Here is a 22,408-nt window from a genome sequence, read left to right on the forward strand (position 1 = left end):
AGGCAAATTAAAAATTTAATTAGACGATATATTTCTCAAGAAAACATGGAATCTTGGAAAAGTGTTACCATATCCTAGATCACTACAGATAACAAGAAAGCAGAATCTAAAGCACAAAATCATAAAAGAGAGAGGAGAAACAAATAGTTACTAAGTTGTTAGGGAGAAAGGCTAAGTTAGTTCTTTGCCAGCATCTGAAGCTTTTCATGCTAACAAAAGGAAAAGGATTTTTCAGCGATTTTGAAGTGTCCACATCTTTTGAAATCAACAGATAAAGACTTATATTGGCCCACAATTTTAACCAGTCTTGTATGGAAGAGCAAGAGAGAATAAAGTTTATTAATTCACTTGATGGGGCAGCCATGATAGTGATGGGGAGCTGTGATCATTTCACAATCACAGGGTCCCAGGCTACATCAGTGTGGTGGCATGGTATGACTTTGCTTCTCACTGCCTTTTAAGTGAACCCATCCATTTTTAACAACCATTTTTTCATAGCAAATACCTGTTTCTTAAGTCTGTCAAGACCAATTGAGAAACTCCACACAGTTTTCTTTTGGGAATTGATAACTTTGACATTCTTGGGCTTCTTTGAAAAAAGACAAAGACATTTGTTATTTTAAAAAATAATAATATTCTTCCCAACACATAACATAAAATGCTCCAGAAAAGTTCTAAGACCTCAAAAGGACTTCTGACAAACATGACAATAATTTAGTGGGATCCAGCTCTGACTGTTCTGTATTTTTTAAGTCAATAGAATATAATGTGTAACATTTAATTGTTCTTTAACTAAATAAATGCAATTATGATTTTCCCAGTAATTTTTCTGAACAAGCTGCAAAATATACTTCATACCTACTAATGCATTCCTGCAATTACTGATGGGGCTGTTGATGGAAGATTAGAATTTGCTGGGTGAGTTGCTGACCAATGAACCTTGCCAGTGTATCCAGGAATATTTGGAGTGCTAAAGGAAACAGTTAAAAGGGGGATGGGGTGGAGAAAGGGTAAATTAAATGACTATAGGCTTGAAATATGACTTATAGATAAGTTCTAGAATGGATAGGGTTTATCAAAGATGGATGGGGTAAAATCTCTTAATAAAATAAATAAAAATAATAAAATGAGAAGTGCTTAGAATGTAGAAACTGTCATAGCTTCTTTAAAGTCAGGGAAACACCTTTATGATGATCTAGCTGCTGATCTGGGCCAAAATCTCTGGCTAGACATTGTAAAAGTGAGCTCTTTAGAAAATTCTTTTTTCTTCAATATGTTTAGATTTAGTATCTGAATAATATTCATTATTAGAAGCATTGTTTAATCACAAAGAAGAAATTAAATCAGAGAGTTTGCATAGAGCACAAAAAAGCAAGAAATGTTCTTTAAAAGTGTGATACAGATTTAGCTCATGTTTAGTTTCCAGCTTCAAATATGGAATTTACATAACAGATTTTAAGCCAACAGAGGTGTGATTTCTAAAGGACTAGAACATAAATGATTTCCCAAATTATTCTAAGATTCTCTAAATTTCCTTTTAGAATTTATTAAGATGTAGTATTAATAACACTGCTTAGACACCAACTTAAATTCTAGTGTGAGTGAACCACTGTACTGAGACAGTATGCACCACACCTTGGAAAATGAAAGCTTTTTGTTAATTCTGATGCTGTTTTAATGTGAAAATGAAAAGCAGAGTTCCTTAAAGATGTGGAGTAAAACAACTCTACTTATCTGAAGCAATACAAAGAAAATTTTGGTAAGAGTTGTTGCAAGATGAAGCAGAGATGGACAAAATTAAAGAAAAAATAGGTAATAATATGAATTCAGATAATCCACGAGTATTAGAAATAAAACAATATAAAACCTCAATATAGTACCTTTTTTTTCAACTCAAAGTTTTTCAGAGACTATCTTCAATATTGTTCTGTACTGACATCTCAAAGTAGGACACTGTTGGATTGTACAATTAAGCATAGGACATGAATTACACATTTACATCCAGACTGTCCATACACATGCAGGTAAAGGCTCACAACAAGCTGCTTCATCTGCTGAATCACCTAAATATTTGGGATTATACACCTCAACTCTGTTAGTCATTTATGGGTCTTCACACCATATAACTGATAGCAGTGCTTCCTTTCAAATAATTTCTCAAGTATTCTTCATTTTCCTTGAAATCTGTGTAAAATTAAACAATTTATTTAATTATTAAGTGCATAGAGTTACTAGTATCATGCATGTATTACTAGTATCATGCAGCTGATGAGCTCCTTCTACTACAACTAAGTTCAGCATGGGATGCAAAAATGGACGTGTGAGGGATACAGTTTATCAGACTTCGTGTATCTCTGACTTTTGTAGTAGGAAACTTGGCTCTGAAATTCCTCACCAGAATAGCACATGTAGTGACAAAAAAACTGTATCCACCTACCAGAGTTATAACACAGCACTCTGTATTTGGCACGGGAGCATTGGTTGTATGTGTTGTAGTCCTTGCACCCATAGTTAGCAGAGGGACCACCTAATTCTCCATCTCAGTTTGGAGTAACCTTGCACTAACCCACACCTTCACGCACTGCTACACTCCCTGTGCCATGCTCCAGTCTATGACTCTCCAGAGAGGATGGCTTTGTAGAATCAGTACAGAGCTTTTGTAGCACTTGGGAAGGTGCTGCCTATAGGGAATCACTAAGTAGTTGGCTGGGCAAGGAACAAATTTGCTCTCGGTCCTGACAGCAGCTGTGCAGAGGCAACAAGCGGCTTGAAAACCTTTTACAGTAGTAGAACGTGTTTTCAGAATTGGCCAAAATGGATTGCATTCAAATTTGCTTTTTCATGTCAAAGCAGACAACTGTTAGGTTAAGTGCACATTAGGTGACTGTAGAAAACTCTATCTGTATATCAGGATCCCAGCCAGGGACACATGGATATTGGGTTGTGACTGTAAGCACATGAATTCATCCAAAACTGAAAATACACCTGATACCACTCTGAAGGAATTAGTCAAACTGTGAACCCAGTTTTATTAGCCTGGTAATTGGCTATGTAGCATGTCTGCCACATGTCATGAAATTCCAGTGATTTTCTTGGAAGTGTACGGGGGTCACAAAGAGAAGTAGATGACAACAAGAAGTCCTATAGTAGTTTCCAGCATTTTAGAAGTCTATTTTAAGTTAAATCACATAATAATTATGCTGTTATATTCTAATAATTTTGCATATTATAATATTAAATATATATATTTATATTATATAGAATACTTTTTCTATTTTATATACTAATGTTTCTATATTAATATATTAACTGTGTTATACATTTATATTATTATAATTATAATAATATAACTATATAACTGTGAGGAATCTGACTGATAAAATCATCTCACCTTTGAAACTTACAAAAGTAGAAGAAAAGATAAAAACATCATAAATGGGCAAACATGACCCAAAAGTCAATCTGAGAAATGACCCAAGATGAATACTTGTTCTAGACTGTCTGCTAGAAACAATTGACAGAAGTTGCTACACTCATAATATGTGGGATGAATATGGATCTGTAAAAGAAGAGAGCAGAACAGAGAGAAGCAAAAGGTACCAGGAAAGTAAGCAAGGTTACACTACAGTAGAGCAGCTGCTCTCCTGGGAACCTGCAGAGAAGATGCAAAACTGTGCTGCGGTTATGTAGGTGATAAAGCAGAAGAAACTGAGGTTAAAAAAGTACCCCTCTGTGTTTTTGTTTTTTTGGATCATGACATCTAGCTCTTGTGTGCTTTCTCTGATGAGCTGCTAACCCATTGCTGCTGCTGAAGAAAACAACTAAGTGCCAGCCTACCACTGGGCAACACACAAAACTCCTCTGTGGTTTTGCTGCCGTCATCAAGCTTTCTTTCTGTAACCATGACATCCTTGTTCATACACTTCCTTGTTATCATCCTAGCAGCTCTTAGCCCCAACAGTAACAAATATATAGTGCTAACAGTTTAATCTGTGCAGGCACTAAGATTTTTCAAGTGAATTGTAGTGATTCTGACTGCCTCTATTTTTGTCCATAGAATCATAGAATCACTAAGATTGGAAAGGACCTCTAAGATTGTCAAGTTCACTGTTAACCCAGGACTGCCAAGTCCACCATAAACCATGTCTCCAAGAACCACATCTACATGTCTCTCAAATATCTTCAGGGATGGTGACTCCATCACTTCCCTGGGCAGGCTTATTTTATTGTCCTATTGCTGGTTACCTGGGAGAAGATATTTATCCCCACCTGGCTTTTGGGTACCTGTAAAGAGGGATAAGATTTCCCCTGAGCCTCCTTTTCTCCAGGTTAAACAACCTCAGCTCCCTCAGCTGCTCCTCCTAAGTCTTGGTGCTCCAGACACTTCACCAGCTTCATTGCCCTTCTCTGGACAGTCTCCAGCACCTCAGTGTCCTCTTTTAGTGAGGGGCCCAGAACTAGATAGTGGATTTGAGATGAAGCTTTACCATCTTAGGATATCTTTGTAGATTTTTATTTCCTGGCAAGGATCAGGAAGATCAATGTAGACTTAATTTAGTAGGCCCTCCTTACATATATTTAGAGCTATGTGAGATGCCTTAAGGTATCTGAGAAAATTCTCTATAATGCAGGGCTCACAGGGGATACGTATTGTTCAGAAGCAGCAGCTGGAAGTGATGGTCTAGAGTACCTCCAGGGTATTGGATGCCCAGGTTTGCCATGTAAATTCCACATCGCCTGTTTATATGGGAGTGAAATCTAGATTTCCCCCAAAAAATTCTTCAAAACCTTGGATCTAGCACTTCAGCTAGAACAATGGAGGCATCCAAGTCCTTTGTGCAAAAGAACTAGTCTAGTGATATACTGGTACATTCTTACCTTAACACTGACAAGCAAAGAGTTCCTAATATCTTACTCTTTCTTATAAACACTCCTTTGCATTTATTGTATAAATTATTTATTTATTGTATAAATTTATTTATTTATTGTATAAATGCAATAGAACTAAACCACCATATGAAGTCATTATACCTCTTTTGGTTTTTGCTATTATAAAATAGGCCTCACAGATTTCACTCACAGTATACAAAGGTCATAAGTAGTGTCCACCTCAAATTCTCCTCCAAATGTAACACATTTGTGCCCTTCTACGTCTTTTTTGCCTCTGTGATATTATTTGCCAAACTGAACCTCTGGTAGAAATGTCTCAGGCATGATCCTGGGTTAGGAAATTCATACACGCCTTTGTGTTGTGAACGAATATAAGTAAGATTACTTGTGAAGACAAAACAAAGTGCTTTAATGCACAGCAGAGAATAGGAATGACAGCATTCTGGGTTATATTTCACACCCATTTCCCTCAGCCATCAAAGCACAATAGGGAATGGGTACTTAAAAATGGGTTTGGGGTTCCTGAAAAGATAAAAACCTCAAATGGCAACTCCCCCAAATATTTTGAATCATGTTGAACTGGAAAACTTTGTTTCTACGATTTCAAACAATTTTATTCTGCTTTCAAAATTTTCAGTCCCCGTTTGTAGCATGGGGCAATGTTTTTCAGACACAATAAAGCATTTCAAGGCAGCATTAAAATCTCACTTGGAAAATGCCAAAGTAGGATATTTCAACAGACACTTGCCTCCACAACCCCCTGAATGAGTCAAACTGGAGAACCACTAAACCGGCATGTATGGTAGACAAGCTGTCAGTTTCTGAAGAAAGAATACTTTGTGAGAAAGCTCTACATCAGCCCTTGGAAATGAATGTTCAAGGTACAAGACAGCAGAAGGTCCTGTTCCCAGACAATTGTGGTCTGTGGGATTTCTGATAACTTGAATTTCCAAGGGATGCATGCACATAGACAGTTGGATAATGACTACAGTGAGGAAATATGCGAAGTCACTAAGATGTACTGATGTGATAGCAGCATTTTGCTCAATGTGCTTGAGAAACCACGAATAAAGGGTAGTTTCAGAGAATATCTTCGTGCAAGAACTGCAGGACTTGAAACACTTAGGACTTCGTCTTCCTAGCATGTTTCCCATTTCAGTCACATGTTTTTGATCAGATCCTGTTGTCTTTCTCACACACAAAACGCCTCTGGCACTGGACAGGTCACTTCAGCCTTGTCAATCTGTACCTGTTAAAAACCAGTATTGTAACCTGTTTTATCAGCGCTCTGGCACTGCACTAGATGATGTGCTACTATGTAAGTAACACTTGGTGAGAATGCACATGCATTGTGTAAGCACTGCCCTCTACTGGGGATTAGGAGCGCTGAGGAATGAGTAGAAAGTTTTAAAAAGCTGATGACTGCCCCATTTTTTACTTAATTGAGGGGGCTTTCACTGTGAAACAAGAAAACATAATCACTGTCCTAACTGCTTTTGTCAAATGTCAAGAGGCAAATTCCAATAGGCACTGCAGTGAATCAGGAAGCTGTTGTGTTATAACAACAAAGACACACTAAAGAGAAAAAAAAGCACAAGTCAGATACAGGAAACAAACCTGGATTGATATGAACTCTTGCTACGTATGCTGGAATGCACTAAATGTGCCGCACTATTACTACATTAAGTTCTGTCAGCTCACTGGAGGTTGTAAGGGAGCTCCAAATACCAGGGAGAAGAGTTTTTTGTGCCTGTCAGACCAGAGCCCAGCCCCTGAATTCTACAGAGGAAATCCCCATCACCAAAGCGTGGGAGGCTTTTTTCCATTGACCCTTAAAACACCTGCAGAATCTAAAATACCACAAAGTACATAACCTTGTTTCAGTAGCAGACTGGGGAAGAAGTCAATAGAGGAAAAAAGCTGGTGGCTAGAGGTGAAATAGAATTATACAAAATAAAATACGCATATAAATATTTCTAAGAAAAAAAGAACAGCAGATGATTATGCTGGAAAACATATGATCCAATAAAAGCAGTTTTTCTACAGTTTTCAAAATTGTTGAGTTCAAAATGCACTTCTAAATAAGAAAGACAGTATTTCAAAGTAGTTGTTAATAAAAATAAAGAATGATTTTTGTCATTACTTATTTTCACTTTTCAATAACATGGCACCTCTCAAAAGTGCTTAGAGAATTTATCAGTCTGAGCCTTCCTGGAAGTCACTGCAGCTCTGCTGCAAAATTTCATCTGAAAACACGATGTTTTTCCAGTATTTGGACTATCCTCCTGTTCCTTGGTACATATGTGGGTTGGAGCAGCAGTTAGACACAGGAGATCAGATTGTGGTGTTTGTGGCCAGATTTTCGCAGGAGCTTAGCAATCAACGTGCACCCAGAATGTGAGCTCTTTCAGAATTCTGGTTTTCTTGTGTGGTTGCTGAGCTATTTTTGAAAGCCTGGCTAGCTGCACAAAACATACTCATTTAGCACTCAGTTGCTTACCTATAGTTAATATATGGGTAGTTGTGTGACATATAAAACCAAATGCTGTATTCATCTTCCACAAAGAAATTAATATGATAAGGGAATTATTAGCAATCAAACTACTAAGAAACAGAGCAAAAATAACCAAGGAAAACAGACACAATCAATTCAGAGTATAAAGTCTTGTAAAAGAAATCCTAGAGGTCTCAGTTCTGTGAAATATGTGAACAGATTTTCAATCCTATCCTTGTTCAGGAAATCTTGTTAAGCAGATACATTTAATTCACTGATTCCAATGGAATTTACACTTCATGGGTTTGAAAAAACAAGAATGCAAATACAAGAGAATTTACAGTTGGCAGACAAGTAGAGAAGGTAGGGAAAAAATGAAGAAAAAGAAAGTATGCACAAAAAAAATGGTGCATTTCTAAATACCACAAAAGTCACTTGAACAACTGGGCAACTGTTATCCAGTGTACCTTAAGAATCACACAAGCAACACACCTTGAAAATACAAAAAAGTATCAATGCAACTTGGAATCTCATTCATTGTTGGGATAAGAAGATAAGTTTCAAGCCTACACCACATGTGTTCTGACAGTGTAGCCTACTCGATGAAGCACTGAGCTGTACAATGGGATTATAAGTTTTATAAAAAAAATGTATGAGGTCTCTTGGTGAAAGACGACTGCATCAGAGAGAGATTTTCAGAATGCTCTTCCACAACAGCTTCCTAATTTTTTGACTGTCACTTTCTTTAAAAAAACTTATTTCTATGTTACCCTTGGCAAAGAATAGTAGAAGATTCCAACTTTTAGGCATACATTGCAGCATATCTGGGGATGAAAAAGAGAAACAAGTTCATTCTAAAGCAAATTCAGGAGTGCATATACAAACCATGGATATTAAGAATGATGCTACATTCCAGGGCTGGAACAGACCTCAAGGGACTATGCCACTCATGATTTCCCCAAATGCAGGTTTTAATGAAAGCCTGGAAGAGAATGAGAACTGAATTATGATCCAGGAATTTTGGTCACATGCAAAGACGAAGAGACTGACCCAAAGAGCACATCCATAGCTCTCTTTGGGCAATTTTCACTGATTATTCTAGACTGCCATCAGATTACCCACACAGTTATTAATAAGTTCATATTCAAAATTTAGCACTTCTAGAAGAATCACAACATTTATGACATGGCTTTTTACATGTGCTGAAAGCTCCCACAGTTATTCCATATCTGAATCACTGAGAAAAGCTGGATAACACATGATTATGATTCCTAAATGTTCATTTTTATTTCAGCCTAATTTTTAAGAAGTATGATCATCACTTTGTCCTAATTAATATTATAAAAACGATGTCTGAGTGAAGCAGTATTTTAAAAGCCTAAATATGAGAGTTCAGTTAAAAAAATAGCACATGCTTGGGCTCAGGATATGTGAAGTTTCATTCCTAACTGTGCAACAGATTCGCAGTGGGAATTTGGTGCATGACCTTATCATGCTGCATGTGGATTTACATCTATAAGACTTCCAAGCTGCATGGTAAGCACTTCACAATACTATCTAGAGTGTGGATATATGCACAGCAGCACCTCACAACACTGACCTTGTATCAGGCGCTTTTAGGCTCAACTACAGCCCAGATCAAGACTTCTATCTTTTTTCTAATTCCTTAAGAAAAAAGAAGAAAAACAGAAGATGGTTTCCTGTTCTGCCAAAAGGAAGAGAGGGTGGGTGCAAGGCTAACATAAAAAACATGCCCAGGTTCACCACTCTTCCTGTTTGTCTCTGCAGTTACATGACAGATGACTCTTAGTTACTTTCAGCTTTGCTAATAATTTGAATGGCAACCACTTTCTTGCATGGTTTGGGGAAGAACAGTGTCTCACTCTGGAGTAATGCCTGGGCACTGATGCTGTTGCACAAGTGTTGCAAGCAGGAAGTGCTGCTGCTACTCCATGAGAGTGAAAGTGTCTATTTACTAAGAGAGCTTTACACTTTATACTTACAAATCATATTTAGGCTTCTCAATCCAAAGTATATATCTGACTTATCAAGAATTTTTGTTGAGTTTAATGGCCTTTACACAACTTTCTATAACTACTGCAAACACACAAAGTGAGAAAAACAAATTATAGGCAAAGTTTTATGCCTTCTGACTTCCTTCTTTCTTCTGCTCCAAATCATAGCAATCTTGATGTCTGACAGTCATGGATGGATAACAAGTGTAAAAAACTTAATAAAATTTTCCAGATGGAATTGAGTTTATTACAACTGAGGTTTTTTTGGGCTTTGAGATGCCACAGTCTTTTAAATCTCAGAAATCTGGGTCTCCCTGCTGCAGAAATCAATGAAATCCATAGCCTCACGCACTGAAAACCAGAAAAATGAGATGCTGCATTCCAGAGAAGGCAATACAGATTCACTTGCTCAGACTTAAAAATCCTCCATGATAGCATGTGATGCAAATAGCCCAGATAGGTTGTCTGCCTGCCGCAGAGTACACATATCTGCTTCTCTTCTTCAAAATTCCACCATAACAGCAGCACAACCTAGCAGAACTAAGGGTTAACGACTCTGTAACTTCACCACAACCCAGACAACTCTGTTCAGCACTATGCTGTATTCTGTATGTGCTGCATTTTGAAAGCACAGTCATTTCTGAATAACCATTTTAAACTGTTTTTGTCATAATTCAAGCAGAAAAGTTAGATGCAGGCTCTGAGAAACCAGATGACTTGTGCAGAAGGTAAAATAATCAGAATGGTACATTATGCCATAAAAACTTGGAATTAATAGGCTTGTTTGCAGCAACATGGATCTAATGTGATGACCTTACAATGATTAGCACCTCACTTTACCTGTGAATCTGCTGCTGTATGAAGAATAATGTCCTGTTCCCCACGCAGGTAACAGCACATGATGCTCTGCAAAAGGGTATACATTCACCCTGAAACAGATGTAAGAAACATAAATGAACAGATCTAAGTTGTAGCTCAAAAATTCCAGCTACTCACAGGGCAGCTCCCAACAACCAGGAGTGTTTAGCACATGATCTGACGTGAGTAACACCCAGCATCACATCTTTTCTTCAGAACAGGGAGGGCAATATTTCTACAGCTTCTGACCCTCTGCTTTACCCAGTGAAGTATCCTGTCTGTACTTTCCTCACAAATGTGAACTGGGGAAGACCATTTCAAGGACACACAGGAAAGGCTGATGAAAAGAGAAATTCTGTTTAAATAAAAGAAACCAGTCTAGTTCCTCTTTTGCTTTATTATTTTAATTCTTATAATTAAGCTGTTACTTTTGCAATTTTCCTTTCTCAAAAGTTTGCAAAAAAGCACTTAATATCAGCTCAAGCTCAAGAAAGCTCAAGACAGGTTTAGGAAGGGCTTAAAGTGAAAACCATCAAAGTTAATGACCTAGCTAAAAGTATAGTTTTCCGATAGCATTCAGGGAGCTTTTGCACACTCAAAGGCCATCTAGTGACTAAAGTTAACAATCACATGCTTTTGACATGGCAATATTCAAATCATGCTACTCATCAAACACGCAACAGACCATTAATACTGAAGAACGGGAAACATTTGAAGTATGAAAGTATGGTATAGTTTCAAAATAAACGTTTCCATTCTTTTCTCCCAAAATCAGATTTTTAACAGTTTTTCCCTTTTCCCAAGTAACAAGAATGCAAGAGGCAGTGTCAAAATCATGCTAAGAAGTGAAACATAGTGTTCAGTGCTTTTGTAGTGAGGTTTCAAAGTTTGAACATGGATAAGTAGGACTAAGACTACACCAGCAATGCCTTCAAAATTTACTGCACCAACACAGCAGATAGAAAGTAAATCGAAGATATGTACATTATTCATAAGACAGCTGGTGGAGGCAGCTGAACCATACACTGCATGCTCCAAAATTCTAGTTATTTATTAAAATGGTCCACAAGAAAAGAACACAGAGATGAATGGCCCTGTGTGCTTAGCATATCCCAAGATGAAAGCAATCATCTGCTGAACTTGCAGCACATAAAAACTGACAGCTCTAATACATATGTTCAGAGAGGCTTGGGGAAAAATGGAAATAAGATAGAAATGTGTCATCTCTCGTCTTTTTGGCTATTCTTGCCATCAGACTGGGGTACTCTTACAGAATGGACATAACAGATTCTGAGTTCTAATTTACAGGTAAAAAGTTGGAGATACCCACAAGCAGAGGAGACTCAGCATACACTCTCCTCTGGCACCAGAAAATGCCTTAAGATTAAATAACATAGTCCAGCTACAATTCTTGTTTCAGAAAATGAGAGAGGGACTGCTCGGGCTTAATCAAAAATGACAAAGGTTAAAACAACCCAGGGACACTGTACTTACATATATAAAGGGTTATGACAGGATTGAGAGCTTTGGCTTACACTTTTAAATGCAAAATGGATCAATCACTTTTTTTTCACCAGACAGAACATTCTGATAGAATATTTATGAGGCCCCAAAAGACAGGTGGTGACAAGTCAAAGTTTTGCTCTTGGAATAACACAGTGCTCATTTGAATTTGGTAAAAGACGGTGGCAAATATTTAGTTTGGCATATATGCTAAATGAACCAGCTCAGCAGGCAGAATCTTATATTTTAACCTTTGCTGATATTAGGACTACAGTCAATTTCATAGGACAGTATAAGCAAGTTTTCTTTAAAATTTGAATACTTCCCTACTAGCAACACTTATTTCATTGAGTTCTTGAGAACACAGGACAATTTAACATCAGGTCTGAATTTCTCTCTTGGTCTGTCCCTGCAGCAACTCTTACCATCCACCACTATATTCCCTTGAAAGAGCGTCACTCAAGAAACCATGATAATATTATCCATCTGTCTATCTGTCTATCTATCTATCTATCTATCTAGCTAGCTATCTAGCTATCTAGCTATCTAGCTATGCTTTTCTTCCACCCTGCTGAAGTACCTGTCTCTGCCACTCGATGCCTGACTCTGCCCAGCAACTCACATATCCATTGAGCAAAACTTCTGGCTCATAGTCTGGAAGGGAGACATATTCTCATTTTTCTATCATACTTTGACCAATTTTTCTTTGTCTCAACTTAGCTCTTATTTGATCCCTTTTAAGACCTCTCTGACCTTTTCCTGGACTCATCTAAAATGCTTCACTCTGAGATGGATTTGAATAGGTGAAATACAGAGTAAATAAAAGACACCAATGCAGAAGTGATTGTTTTGGACAGACAGAAAAAAACCCCTTGAGTATGTGCGTGGGCATGATTACCATGGTGTTTTCATAGATGTCATGTCTTAATGCAAACATCACATACATGAAATCATGACAATCATTCCCTTTACAGGCTTCTTCTGTTCTGCTTTTTATATTTAACTCTCTCACAGGAGAAGCATGCAGAAAATATTTTCGATACAGTTATTAACTGTATCTTAACTCCTCTAGTTATAGAATGCTGCTGAATTTAGTCTGCTGAGATAATTAACTGTCCACAAACTTCATAAAAGGACTGTTTAGACAACTCCAATATTCACAAAACCTGAAATTTACAAACAACCAGATCTCTGTGGAGAGGAAAAAGATGTTGTTTGAAATCTGTCTCAGAAGCCTCTGACAACCTAAAGCCATAATTACATGCTTCTTGTATGGAACATTAGCTAATTAATCTGACTTAATAGTTTCTTCAAGCAGCAATCAGAACCAATTGCAAGAATGAATTTTAGTTTATTAAAAATCATAATTGTTAAAGTTAATAATCACACATAAACTAAATTAATGTGAGATTTGTTAAGGTAGATCATTCCTATCAACCAATTTTTCATCAATATCCTTGTACTCTGTTTTGACATTCTGCACGCATGTTTTCTATATCAATTTACAGGGAGGTCCAGGGTAAAAATAAGAAATGTGAAATAATATGAGGCAGTTACTGGCGTGTGGTGGTGACTTTTAATGTGCATTTGAGATTTTTTTTACTTGAAAATATTTTTGTGGGTTTATGTATATAACCTACACAAAATTTAGGTTCCCTTTCATTAGCAAACCTAAAAACAGTTAGAAATTGTTCACTGACTTGGCTTATTTTAGGTCGGCAATTGTATCTTCTTTTTGTGAAATACTGGGAAACAGGATCATCCAACATCTCCCCTGTTTATTTTGGAGGTTGTATTTTGGAAGAAAACATCCCAAGGAACATCTTTGTAAGCTCTAGATCAACCATTGAAAAAAAAGCAGAGAAAAAGTTTCTATGTAATCATTAATGAATGACACTGGTAGATAGATAATAAGGACTATGCGAAGTAGATGCAGAAAGCAACAAAAGTATAGACTTCTTTTTTAATGGGAAATGAAAAGCCTGGGATTTTATGCTGCTTGCTGGGGAACAAGTAGCTACTGCACAGGATTTTTCACAGGATCATCTTCTTTAAAATGGTCTCACTCACTAAGTGAAAATGATAGCTTCTCCTCCAATAAGCTTACAGTAGTGAAGGGATTTATTTTGTCTGAACTTCAATAATCAGTTAAGAGAGAGGAGACATAAGTAGAGACTGGACACCAGGCACGTCATGTCCCTGACAGGCGCTGAAGAGAGACGTGCAGCATGCCCTTTTGGAAACTACAGTTTCTCTTCACTTCTCTGCAGGGGAAGTGGAGATGAAAGGCACAGACTGGATACAAACTTCTAGATAACTAAAGTTCATGAGATGAATCCTACGCTAAATGCCATTAAATAGCAGAAATTCTGACTCTTAGAAAATTTTTTTTATAGTCTTATATATTCTGCTACCTAAAGGTGCTTAGTAGCAAAAAGTAGATTAAAAAAACAAAGTAAAACAAAAGCAAAACCTGTTTTAAAAAGAAATGGTAGCTCACTATTAGTATATGACTTATAGACACTGTGCATTGTTTTTGACCCCTTATATTTTAAAAATAGCTGTATTAACTTTAGTGGGCCCAGCAACAGATAATGCCAAATAAAAGATTTTCAAATGACTCTTTTAGATTCTTTCACTTGATTCTTTGGTTAATTATTCTATTTCTCTTTACATACAGAAGGTAAAGATAACCTATGGCCATTACTTCTTGTCTCTCTTTTAGTCTTTTGATAGAAAAGGCTACAAATGTCTCCCTGAAAACTCCTTTTAACTAAGCATAAATCCCACCAGTTTACATTGGAGAGGACATGCATGGCAACATAAGCAACAGAAAAAAGACTTAGAGTTGTTGAATCAACAATGAAATCATTCTGCTATTGGGCAAGGAAAAGCAAAAGCAAAATGAAATACGTAACTCAGGCATGATAAACAATCTAACCCTTAGTGAACAACCACAGTTGTTTTATTCAATGGCATTCAGCCTTAAAGAGATTATTTCAAGTTTTTTACATTATTTCCAGATGACCTATTAGCTTATTAGGCAGTTTGCTATTACACATTTAATTGTTTTACAGGTATTTAATAGCACAGATATTTTTGAGTATGCTGTAGGCCATTTTTCACAGAATCACAAAATAATCTGTGTTGGAAGGGACCCTCAAGGATTATCAAGTCCAATTCCTGGCCCTGTACAGGACCATACCCAGGAGTCACACCATATGCCTGAGAGCATTGCCCAAATACTTCTTGAAGTCTCTCAGGCTGGTGCTGTGACCACCTCCCTGGGGAGCGTGTTCCAGTGCCCAGTCACCCTCTGGAAGAAGAACCTTTGTCTAACATCCAGCCTAATATTCCCCTTGTTGAACCTAATTTGGCTGGTCATTGTCCAGACTTCTAATTTGTCAAGGTCTGAATGTCCATAAATAGCTCATTTGTTGTTTTTCAAGTTGCACATTTCTTCTCACTTTACTTTACATTTTTTTATTTCTGATTAAACTTTCTTCTTTCTATTTCTACAGGCAGTCAAAACTTTTAACTTACTAAGTACCTAAATACTGCCTAAGGAAATTTTCTATCAATATTTGAAATGGAAAAGAACTGGAATCCTACCTTGAGATACTTCTCAGTCAATGCTATGATTACTTCTTTAGAGTAATGATTATTGTGGAGAAAATGCTTACTGCTTCAGCAGATGAACCACTGGGAAAGGGACTCTTCCTATACAAAGGCCACAGAAATTAATATAATGTGACCACAACTCTTTCAGTAAGTTCTGCATGAAATTCTCCAACTGAGCCTGTTAAAGATACAGTAGAAGAAAGATAAGATCTCATGGATAAATAACTGGTTAGAAGATCACAGACAGAAGGAAGGGATAAATAATCAGTTTTCCAGGTGGGTAGAGACCACTGTAGAGAGACCTCCAGATAATCCATTTGGTCTTAGGACATTTTTGCCTAACATATTCACAAATTAGCTATAAGTAGGGAGCTGGAATGTAAGTGATATGCTCAAAAAGGAAATGTATATATTCATGAAGACAAATCTTTGAATCCATGACTATTAACTAAAACACACAACCTCTTGGTCATCAATCCCTGCTCAACAAATCATCTCATGATAGCAAAACATTTGGAGGAAGGATGAGAACTTTACTAAACATCCAAAGTCTTGGATGAAATGCTGAACTACATGGGCTTTTGGAGAAAGCCAAAAATCTTGTAGCAGCATGAGTAAACTACTTTTTTTTTTTTTTTTTTTTGTTTACTCTACCAAATCTATAAGTTAAATGTATAGTATTTCATATTTCTCATTTCCCAGCTTTGGAGGAAACTGTGTCTTCAGATATGTTAGTTTCTGGCAGTGGCAAGAAATCATCTCTGCTTTTTATCAGACTTGTCAGATAACCTGGTCCATTCTGCAGTCCCCATAACCTCTGTGTTAAAGCCTACAAATAGAATAATATTTACAAACTGGACAGGAAGACTTAATCACCAGGTCCTCAGTACAAATACACCTGTATGGTTAAATCTGGGACCATCCTCCTCCTAACCACTGCAAAGAAAACTTGAGACCACAGAGCAAAGGGTAGAAAATTCTGTTGCCATATGAGTGAGGGAAGGGGACTCCACAGGGAAACGCTCTTAAGGCTGGTCTTCCTCCCCTATATGGAATGAGAATACTTGGAGAATAGCTCCTCAGCTGTTGTCCTTTCTCTGATTCTTCAGTCCTAGAACGGCCTTCTTCACCAGCTTCTCACATTTGTTTTGCTACTACAGAACTTCACAGAGTTTGTTTTGCTCAGCAGATGCAAAAGACTGCTAGAGAAGTTCGAAGTTGTGGCCAAAGCCACAGTGCTACATCTTCTCACAATAGAGAACTCCTGTCTGCTGCAGATTTTTTATATACCACAGCTCATCTGTCTCAAAGACTGCAAGGCTGCTTCTCTCTCTTTTTTTCATGTTCATCCCAGACACAGTGGAGAAAGTGACTGTAGAATTTGCTTACAAAATGCCTGACTGACCTCTCTTTCAGCACAACTTCCCCAAATGACTTAGCTGTGGAATGTCTTGGGACTGGTATCTAGAAAGGTTAGCAACTTACATCACATGCCTGGGGGCTGGTAGTTGGGGTCTGAATCACACAGCTAAAATCTGGAATTTGTTTATGCAGTCTCATTAAAAATAATACCTAAAAACCTATCTACTTTTTATATTAATATCTACACATTCAAAGTTAATAGCTCAGCATCACAAAAGAACTTGTAAATGCATAGTAGGTTTGGAAGAATACTTACACCAATTCCTTAAGAAATTTATGCTGCACTATATCTGTTTCAAGGTTTGTCCCTGAGTTCAGTTTGACTTTTCCTGACAACTTCAGCAGAGTCAGCGTTTTAGTCTAATAGTGAACTTTCCTGAACAAAACAACATCAGAAAGCCACCAGACAGTTTCTATCTGCTTCCTGGAACTACTGTCCATTTCAGAGCACTTTCTTGACTGTAACCCAGGTTACTGACTTGATGTCATTCAGTTTCAGGTTTTGTCTGTGTTCATTTCAGATGTGTCTCTATGTGCCAGAGTATGTCTTTCTCTGCCCACTTTTCTTTGCATTGAAAAATTATTGGGAAGATAAAATTGCTTATCTCAAATCTTCTTTCCCCTTCACTTTTTTAGAGGCTTGCAAAAAAAAAAAAAAAAAACCAGCTGAACATTTCTGACTGATGTCAGCGGTCTAATTTTCATATGTAACTGAAGAAAATAGTAAATGAGAAATAAGAGTGAAAATTACATGGTATGGGCAAGAAAAAAAAAGGAAAATTATATAGTTTATTTTTTATCCTTTGTGGTTTCTTGGGTTCCTTACTGTTCTTTTATATGGCTGCATTAAGCAAGAAGTGATTTAAAATGCAAAATTTGAACAGAAACCGGGAACCAAAACCACTGCCAGAATTTATGGTACAATGGACAATAACGTGCAGAAAGTATTGCTAACTGTGCAGTAACTGCACTATTTCACAGCAAAATGGAACTAGGAGTTTATTTACATTTTGCTACTGTGTTCTAAGAAGTGCCTCCCCTCATCTCATGGTGGGTGAGATACCATAAAATTGCGTTCTAGCTACATGTAATGAGCATTTCTCTGTGAAAGTCACTGAAATTAACTTCAAACATAATGCTTATTGTTAATTATGTCCATCCTTATAAGTCCTGGACAGGTATTTCTGCTTTCCACAATTTTTATCAGAAAATTCTGAAACCATCAAGCCAATTTTACTTGATGTTATAAGGAAGGAATTTCCATTTTAATGCTACAATCACTACAAAATAATCAGACTCAAATTTATCTTTAAGACACTATTGTGAAATAAGAGGGTAATGGTGTACTTTAAACAATATGTGATGGCAGTCTTCAAAAACTTCTGTTCTCTGATCAACCAGACACTGGAACAGGTCTCTAAACGTGCTGCACTGCAACTTGTCAGGAAATACTAAAATACACTAAAATACAGAAATATCCTGGGGATACACGGGATTTCCTAGCTTTGGAATGATTTGGTTTTCTCAGTTTGCTTTAAAGTAGGTGTTCATTAGAACTATGGTAAATAACTTCACATTTTACATAAATAGATTTTTTTTAAAAAAAACAGTAATTACCTTAAAAATTGGATTATTTTTAGCAATAGAATTCTCATTAGAATTTGCTGACTGGTACCTCTTTGCTACAGCAGGAACAATTAATCATACAAACAGTTTACTGCAGTTATACTCGGTTCAAATATCCAAGACAAATGTATTTTACAAGATTGTTCCTTTAGGACCCTGGGGAATGGAGTTCAGAAACTCATTTTATTTATTTGTTAAGCCCCACCAGTTCCTTCAGTGATTAAAAAAGTAGTTTACTTTACGCCTGAGTCATACCCTGGACTTCCCCCTTCTGTCCTGGCTGGTTTCCTCCAGGAGGTCTCTGTGGTCAGGCTGTGATGGGGACGCTGGTGAGGTTCCCTATCGCTGTAGCCTGCCAGGGATTCAATAGCTCTTCCAACACTGGGCTGCTGTTCAGCTCCTGCTGCTGGACTCACAAAACCTGAGCAGAGATCTGTTAAAGGCACAACATCCTGGTGTGGAAATAAAGGGTAATTTGCCCCTGCTGGAGGGGTGAAAAGATAGATTTTAAGGAAATAATTACTGTTCTCTCTTCAAAGCTGGCAAAACCATGATTGCTCTCAAGACCCCTCATACCAGACATACGCATCTTCTTCAACTGACTTGGATACCCTTGGTGATCATCTTGTAAACTGGTTCAGCTGGTGAGGCAGTTGAGGACTTTCCAAAGGCACTTTCCTGCCTTTCAGGTCCATCAGAAAACAGTTATTCTCTTCTATTTTCCTTGTGTGCAGTAAACCTAAAAGATGCAATTTGATCCTGTTTCTCCAAGATTCTGAAGTCCCAGACAATAAATCACAGTAAAAGCAGAAGTCATTTTCCAGAAAAAGCAGTGCATAGAAGAGCATGGCAGTGTTCAACTACTGATTTCTTTCCTGAAAAGAAATTTATCAAGTATGGTAAGGAAAGAAAAGAGCCATTGCATGCTTAGATTTTTTCTGTTGCTTGGTAATGATGGAAAACACCTCTTAATGAAATTTCTCCTGGTGTGACACTTAGTTCATGCCTACCACTGGTATGCGTGTCCTTCAAGGGGACACACATAACAAGTTGTAGTGACAGCTGAGAATGTTTTATATGCAATGTGGGCACTGTAAGGCTAAGCCAACACACTGAAAACATAGAACTCTGTCTGGTACATCCTGTGTCCACTTTCTATCATAACTCTACAGTTACCTGAGTGAAAAGAAACTTCCAAAATTTGACATCTACCAGTAACGAGCCTTTAAAAATGTCATAGTGGTGTCTATATTTACTGACTCTCAGTAATTTCCATAACAAATATTGTCAGTTTCACACTAGAAATTACATTCAGTGGTGCAGCTTGACTTTTTCCTCCCTACCTTCTTACCTCCTCCTGGAAAGATTTAGAAAGAGATGACAGGAGAGGTAAAGACATGGGACCCAGGTAAGGCACAGGATGTAAGACATCACAAGGGTGGCTCTTGTTTTGTTGCCTTCATCTTGTAGAATGAAATGCAATTTAAGCTGTCTTGGATTTTATTGACAGGGATTCTATTCTGTTTATCCTGGTAAGTGAATTTGCCAAGGAAGGCTGAATTATTTCTACTGTCAACATTATGAAGTGATCTATGCCTAAAGAAGCATATGGATGAACTGGTTTTGTGTACAGGCTTAGTCCTCTCTGCTACATCTGCCTGTTACTTTGCTTCAGGATTCCTGTGGATCAATCTTGATTTTTTTGACATAAAGAACTGCTTTCATTCTCTGGAAAACTAACAATATACCAAATATTCCACTAAAATGATATTTTTCTTTCAGACATTATTTGCTCCCCAGAGAATTTCTCATGTTTCTCCCCTCTTTTCCTTGCCTCCATCTTCAGAAAATCCCTTCTCTACTGCATCACAGATTCTAAATACTCGAATGCCTCAGGAGCATGCAAATGCCCTCGAATTCCAGACACTTTAATTGTCTTTTAGTAGTAATGCAAAGAAGACGGAGCAGCAGAGCTGTGGATGCCCATGACAATGTCCAGTTTAGCACTTTAGTTCTTTAGCTCTTTAGTTCTTTAGCAGCCAGGACTTCCCTCTGGCCGGGCGCAGTCGGCTGCTGCTTCAGAGGAGCTGCCCTGGAGCGGGGACGGGCTGGAATAAGTTAACTAAACCTGCGGCAGCAGCAGCAGCAGCAGCAGATGTTTCCCTGGGGTTTGAGGATGTGAAAGCCTCTGCTCTTCTCCCTCCCCTCCCTTCCCTGCTTTCGCCAGAGGTGAAGGCACAGCAGGGCCCTGCGGCCAGGAAAGCCCCACGGCCTCCTCCGCCCGGGCAGTTCCCGGGCATGGAAGGAGGGAAGGAGGGAAGGTCGGAAGGACGGAAGGCCCGCCCTGAGGGGCCGGGCCGGGGCCACCTCCCGGCCCACCCTCTCCTCCTCCACCTCCTCCTCTTCCTCTGGCCCACCCTCTTCGCGGCCTGGCAGTTTTGTGTTGGTGTTTGTGTGTGGGACATGGTGTTCCATGATACAGGAGCTTTTCCCCTGTGGGTTTTGTTTTACACCTGCTAGCGCTTTACCCACCTACACTCACCCCGTGGGATTGAGCTTCTTTTCCCTGTATGAATTTGCAGATGGATGCAGGAAAGCTCAATGATTATCTACTTTGATTCCTTTCCCGCACAGAAATGGGCAGAGTGCTGGAGAGAGGGGTATTTAGCCTTCCCATGTGCCAAAGTTGCATGCCAGGGTGAGGGTAACAGTGTCTGCTTCCTAGTGAGGCTTTGCAATGCAAGCACAGTAAATTGCTTAAGCTGTCTGGTAGTATTAAACCAGGCTATTTAATTAGTGTACGTATGTGCTGGATCTTCTTATTCTGTGGCCTGCTTGTGATCAAAGACGACATTAAAAGTTCTACTCTCTGACAAAAAAGGGAAACCCACATGCAGCATTTCAGTACATAGTCACATCAGAGTATTTATTTTGTTTTTGGTTTGAGTAGGCATCATAGACATTGTCTGTTCCAGAAAAGACACTGCCATTTTATTGCCCTGGAATGTTATTTGTACAATCTGAGTTTCAGACTGATGTAAAGAACATGAGAATTTTAATTTTTGTTTGTTTATTTGTTGGATTCTTTTTGTTTGTTTGTTTTATTTTGTTTTGTTTTCCCCTAGAGTTTTTATTTTTAATTTTTTTTTTTTTTTTAAATAATGACAGTTTTGGCACTATGTTTTTCCCTAACTGATTAATTAAACTTTTTGAGGACAATGTAGAGCATGTTTATTGAAGTTTCTTAATTAAATTTGAGTTTTCTGAGCCATCTAAAGGAAGTTTTGGTCTTACTGAAAAGATGCTGCATTTTTAACTTTGGCATGCTTTATGATAAAGAAGTTTCTTTTTGAGCTTAGGAAACACATGAGTGGTGTAGTTGTCAGAAAGAAAATATAAAGATCCACTTGCAAAACATAATACAGTTTATATCTTGCGGGCTTTTTGTCTAAAGGGTTACACTTAAATGAGATAGATTAGAAACTGAAATTATTTCTCCTGTATGACTTTAAAATGATAAGTAATAGAAATGGTAATATTTCTGCACTTACCGTGAACAGGCAGTTTAGAAATGCCAGCTGTCATTAAAATGCTTGGATCTAGAAAACCAATCTTGACTATTAGCATGATTGAGAAAAATAATTTAAGTAAGTAGAATTGCTATTTATATAATCTTTTAATACAGAAATCTCTTTACAAAAACTATCTCAAAATATAATTACTTCAAAAAAATTTTAGCAGTTACCATGACTTAAATATTTTCCTATCACTTTATAGAATTTTCATTTCTAAATAAATGAATTGAAACAATGCCAACTGAACACTATAATAATACAACACTTTATTAATTAATAAATTGACTAATTATTTAAGCCTTATTCTAAACTGTTTCTTGCCAATGCAAGATTCAGACTAAATTTAATTTTCTGATAAAGTATTGTGAATATACTTGATTTTGCAACTCCAACACTGAGGCTGA

General features: G+C 37.6%; 1 protein-coding gene across 1 annotated transcript; it reads right to left on the bottom strand.

Moving 5' to 3' along the window:
• Positions 1-861: 861 nt before the first annotated feature.
• Positions 862-22,056, bottom strand: SPATA48 (spermatogenesis associated 48). Its single transcript, XM_041411691.1, is given in 7 exon segments — positions 862-970; positions 11,114-11,299; positions 13,432-13,569; positions 13,571-13,594; positions 18,685-18,955; positions 18,958-19,053; positions 21,981-22,056. Coding segments are annotated over 7 exon segments (900 nt in total).
• Between the last annotated feature and the right edge of the window lie 352 nt (positions 22,057-22,408).

This window comes from Onychostruthus taczanowskii, unplaced genomic scaffold, assembly GCF_017590055.1.
Source record: "Onychostruthus taczanowskii isolate IOZ18803 unplaced genomic scaffold, ASM1759005v1 scaffold37, whole genome shotgun sequence".
Lineage (NCBI taxonomy): Eukaryota > Metazoa > Chordata > Aves > Passeriformes > Passeridae > Onychostruthus > Onychostruthus taczanowskii.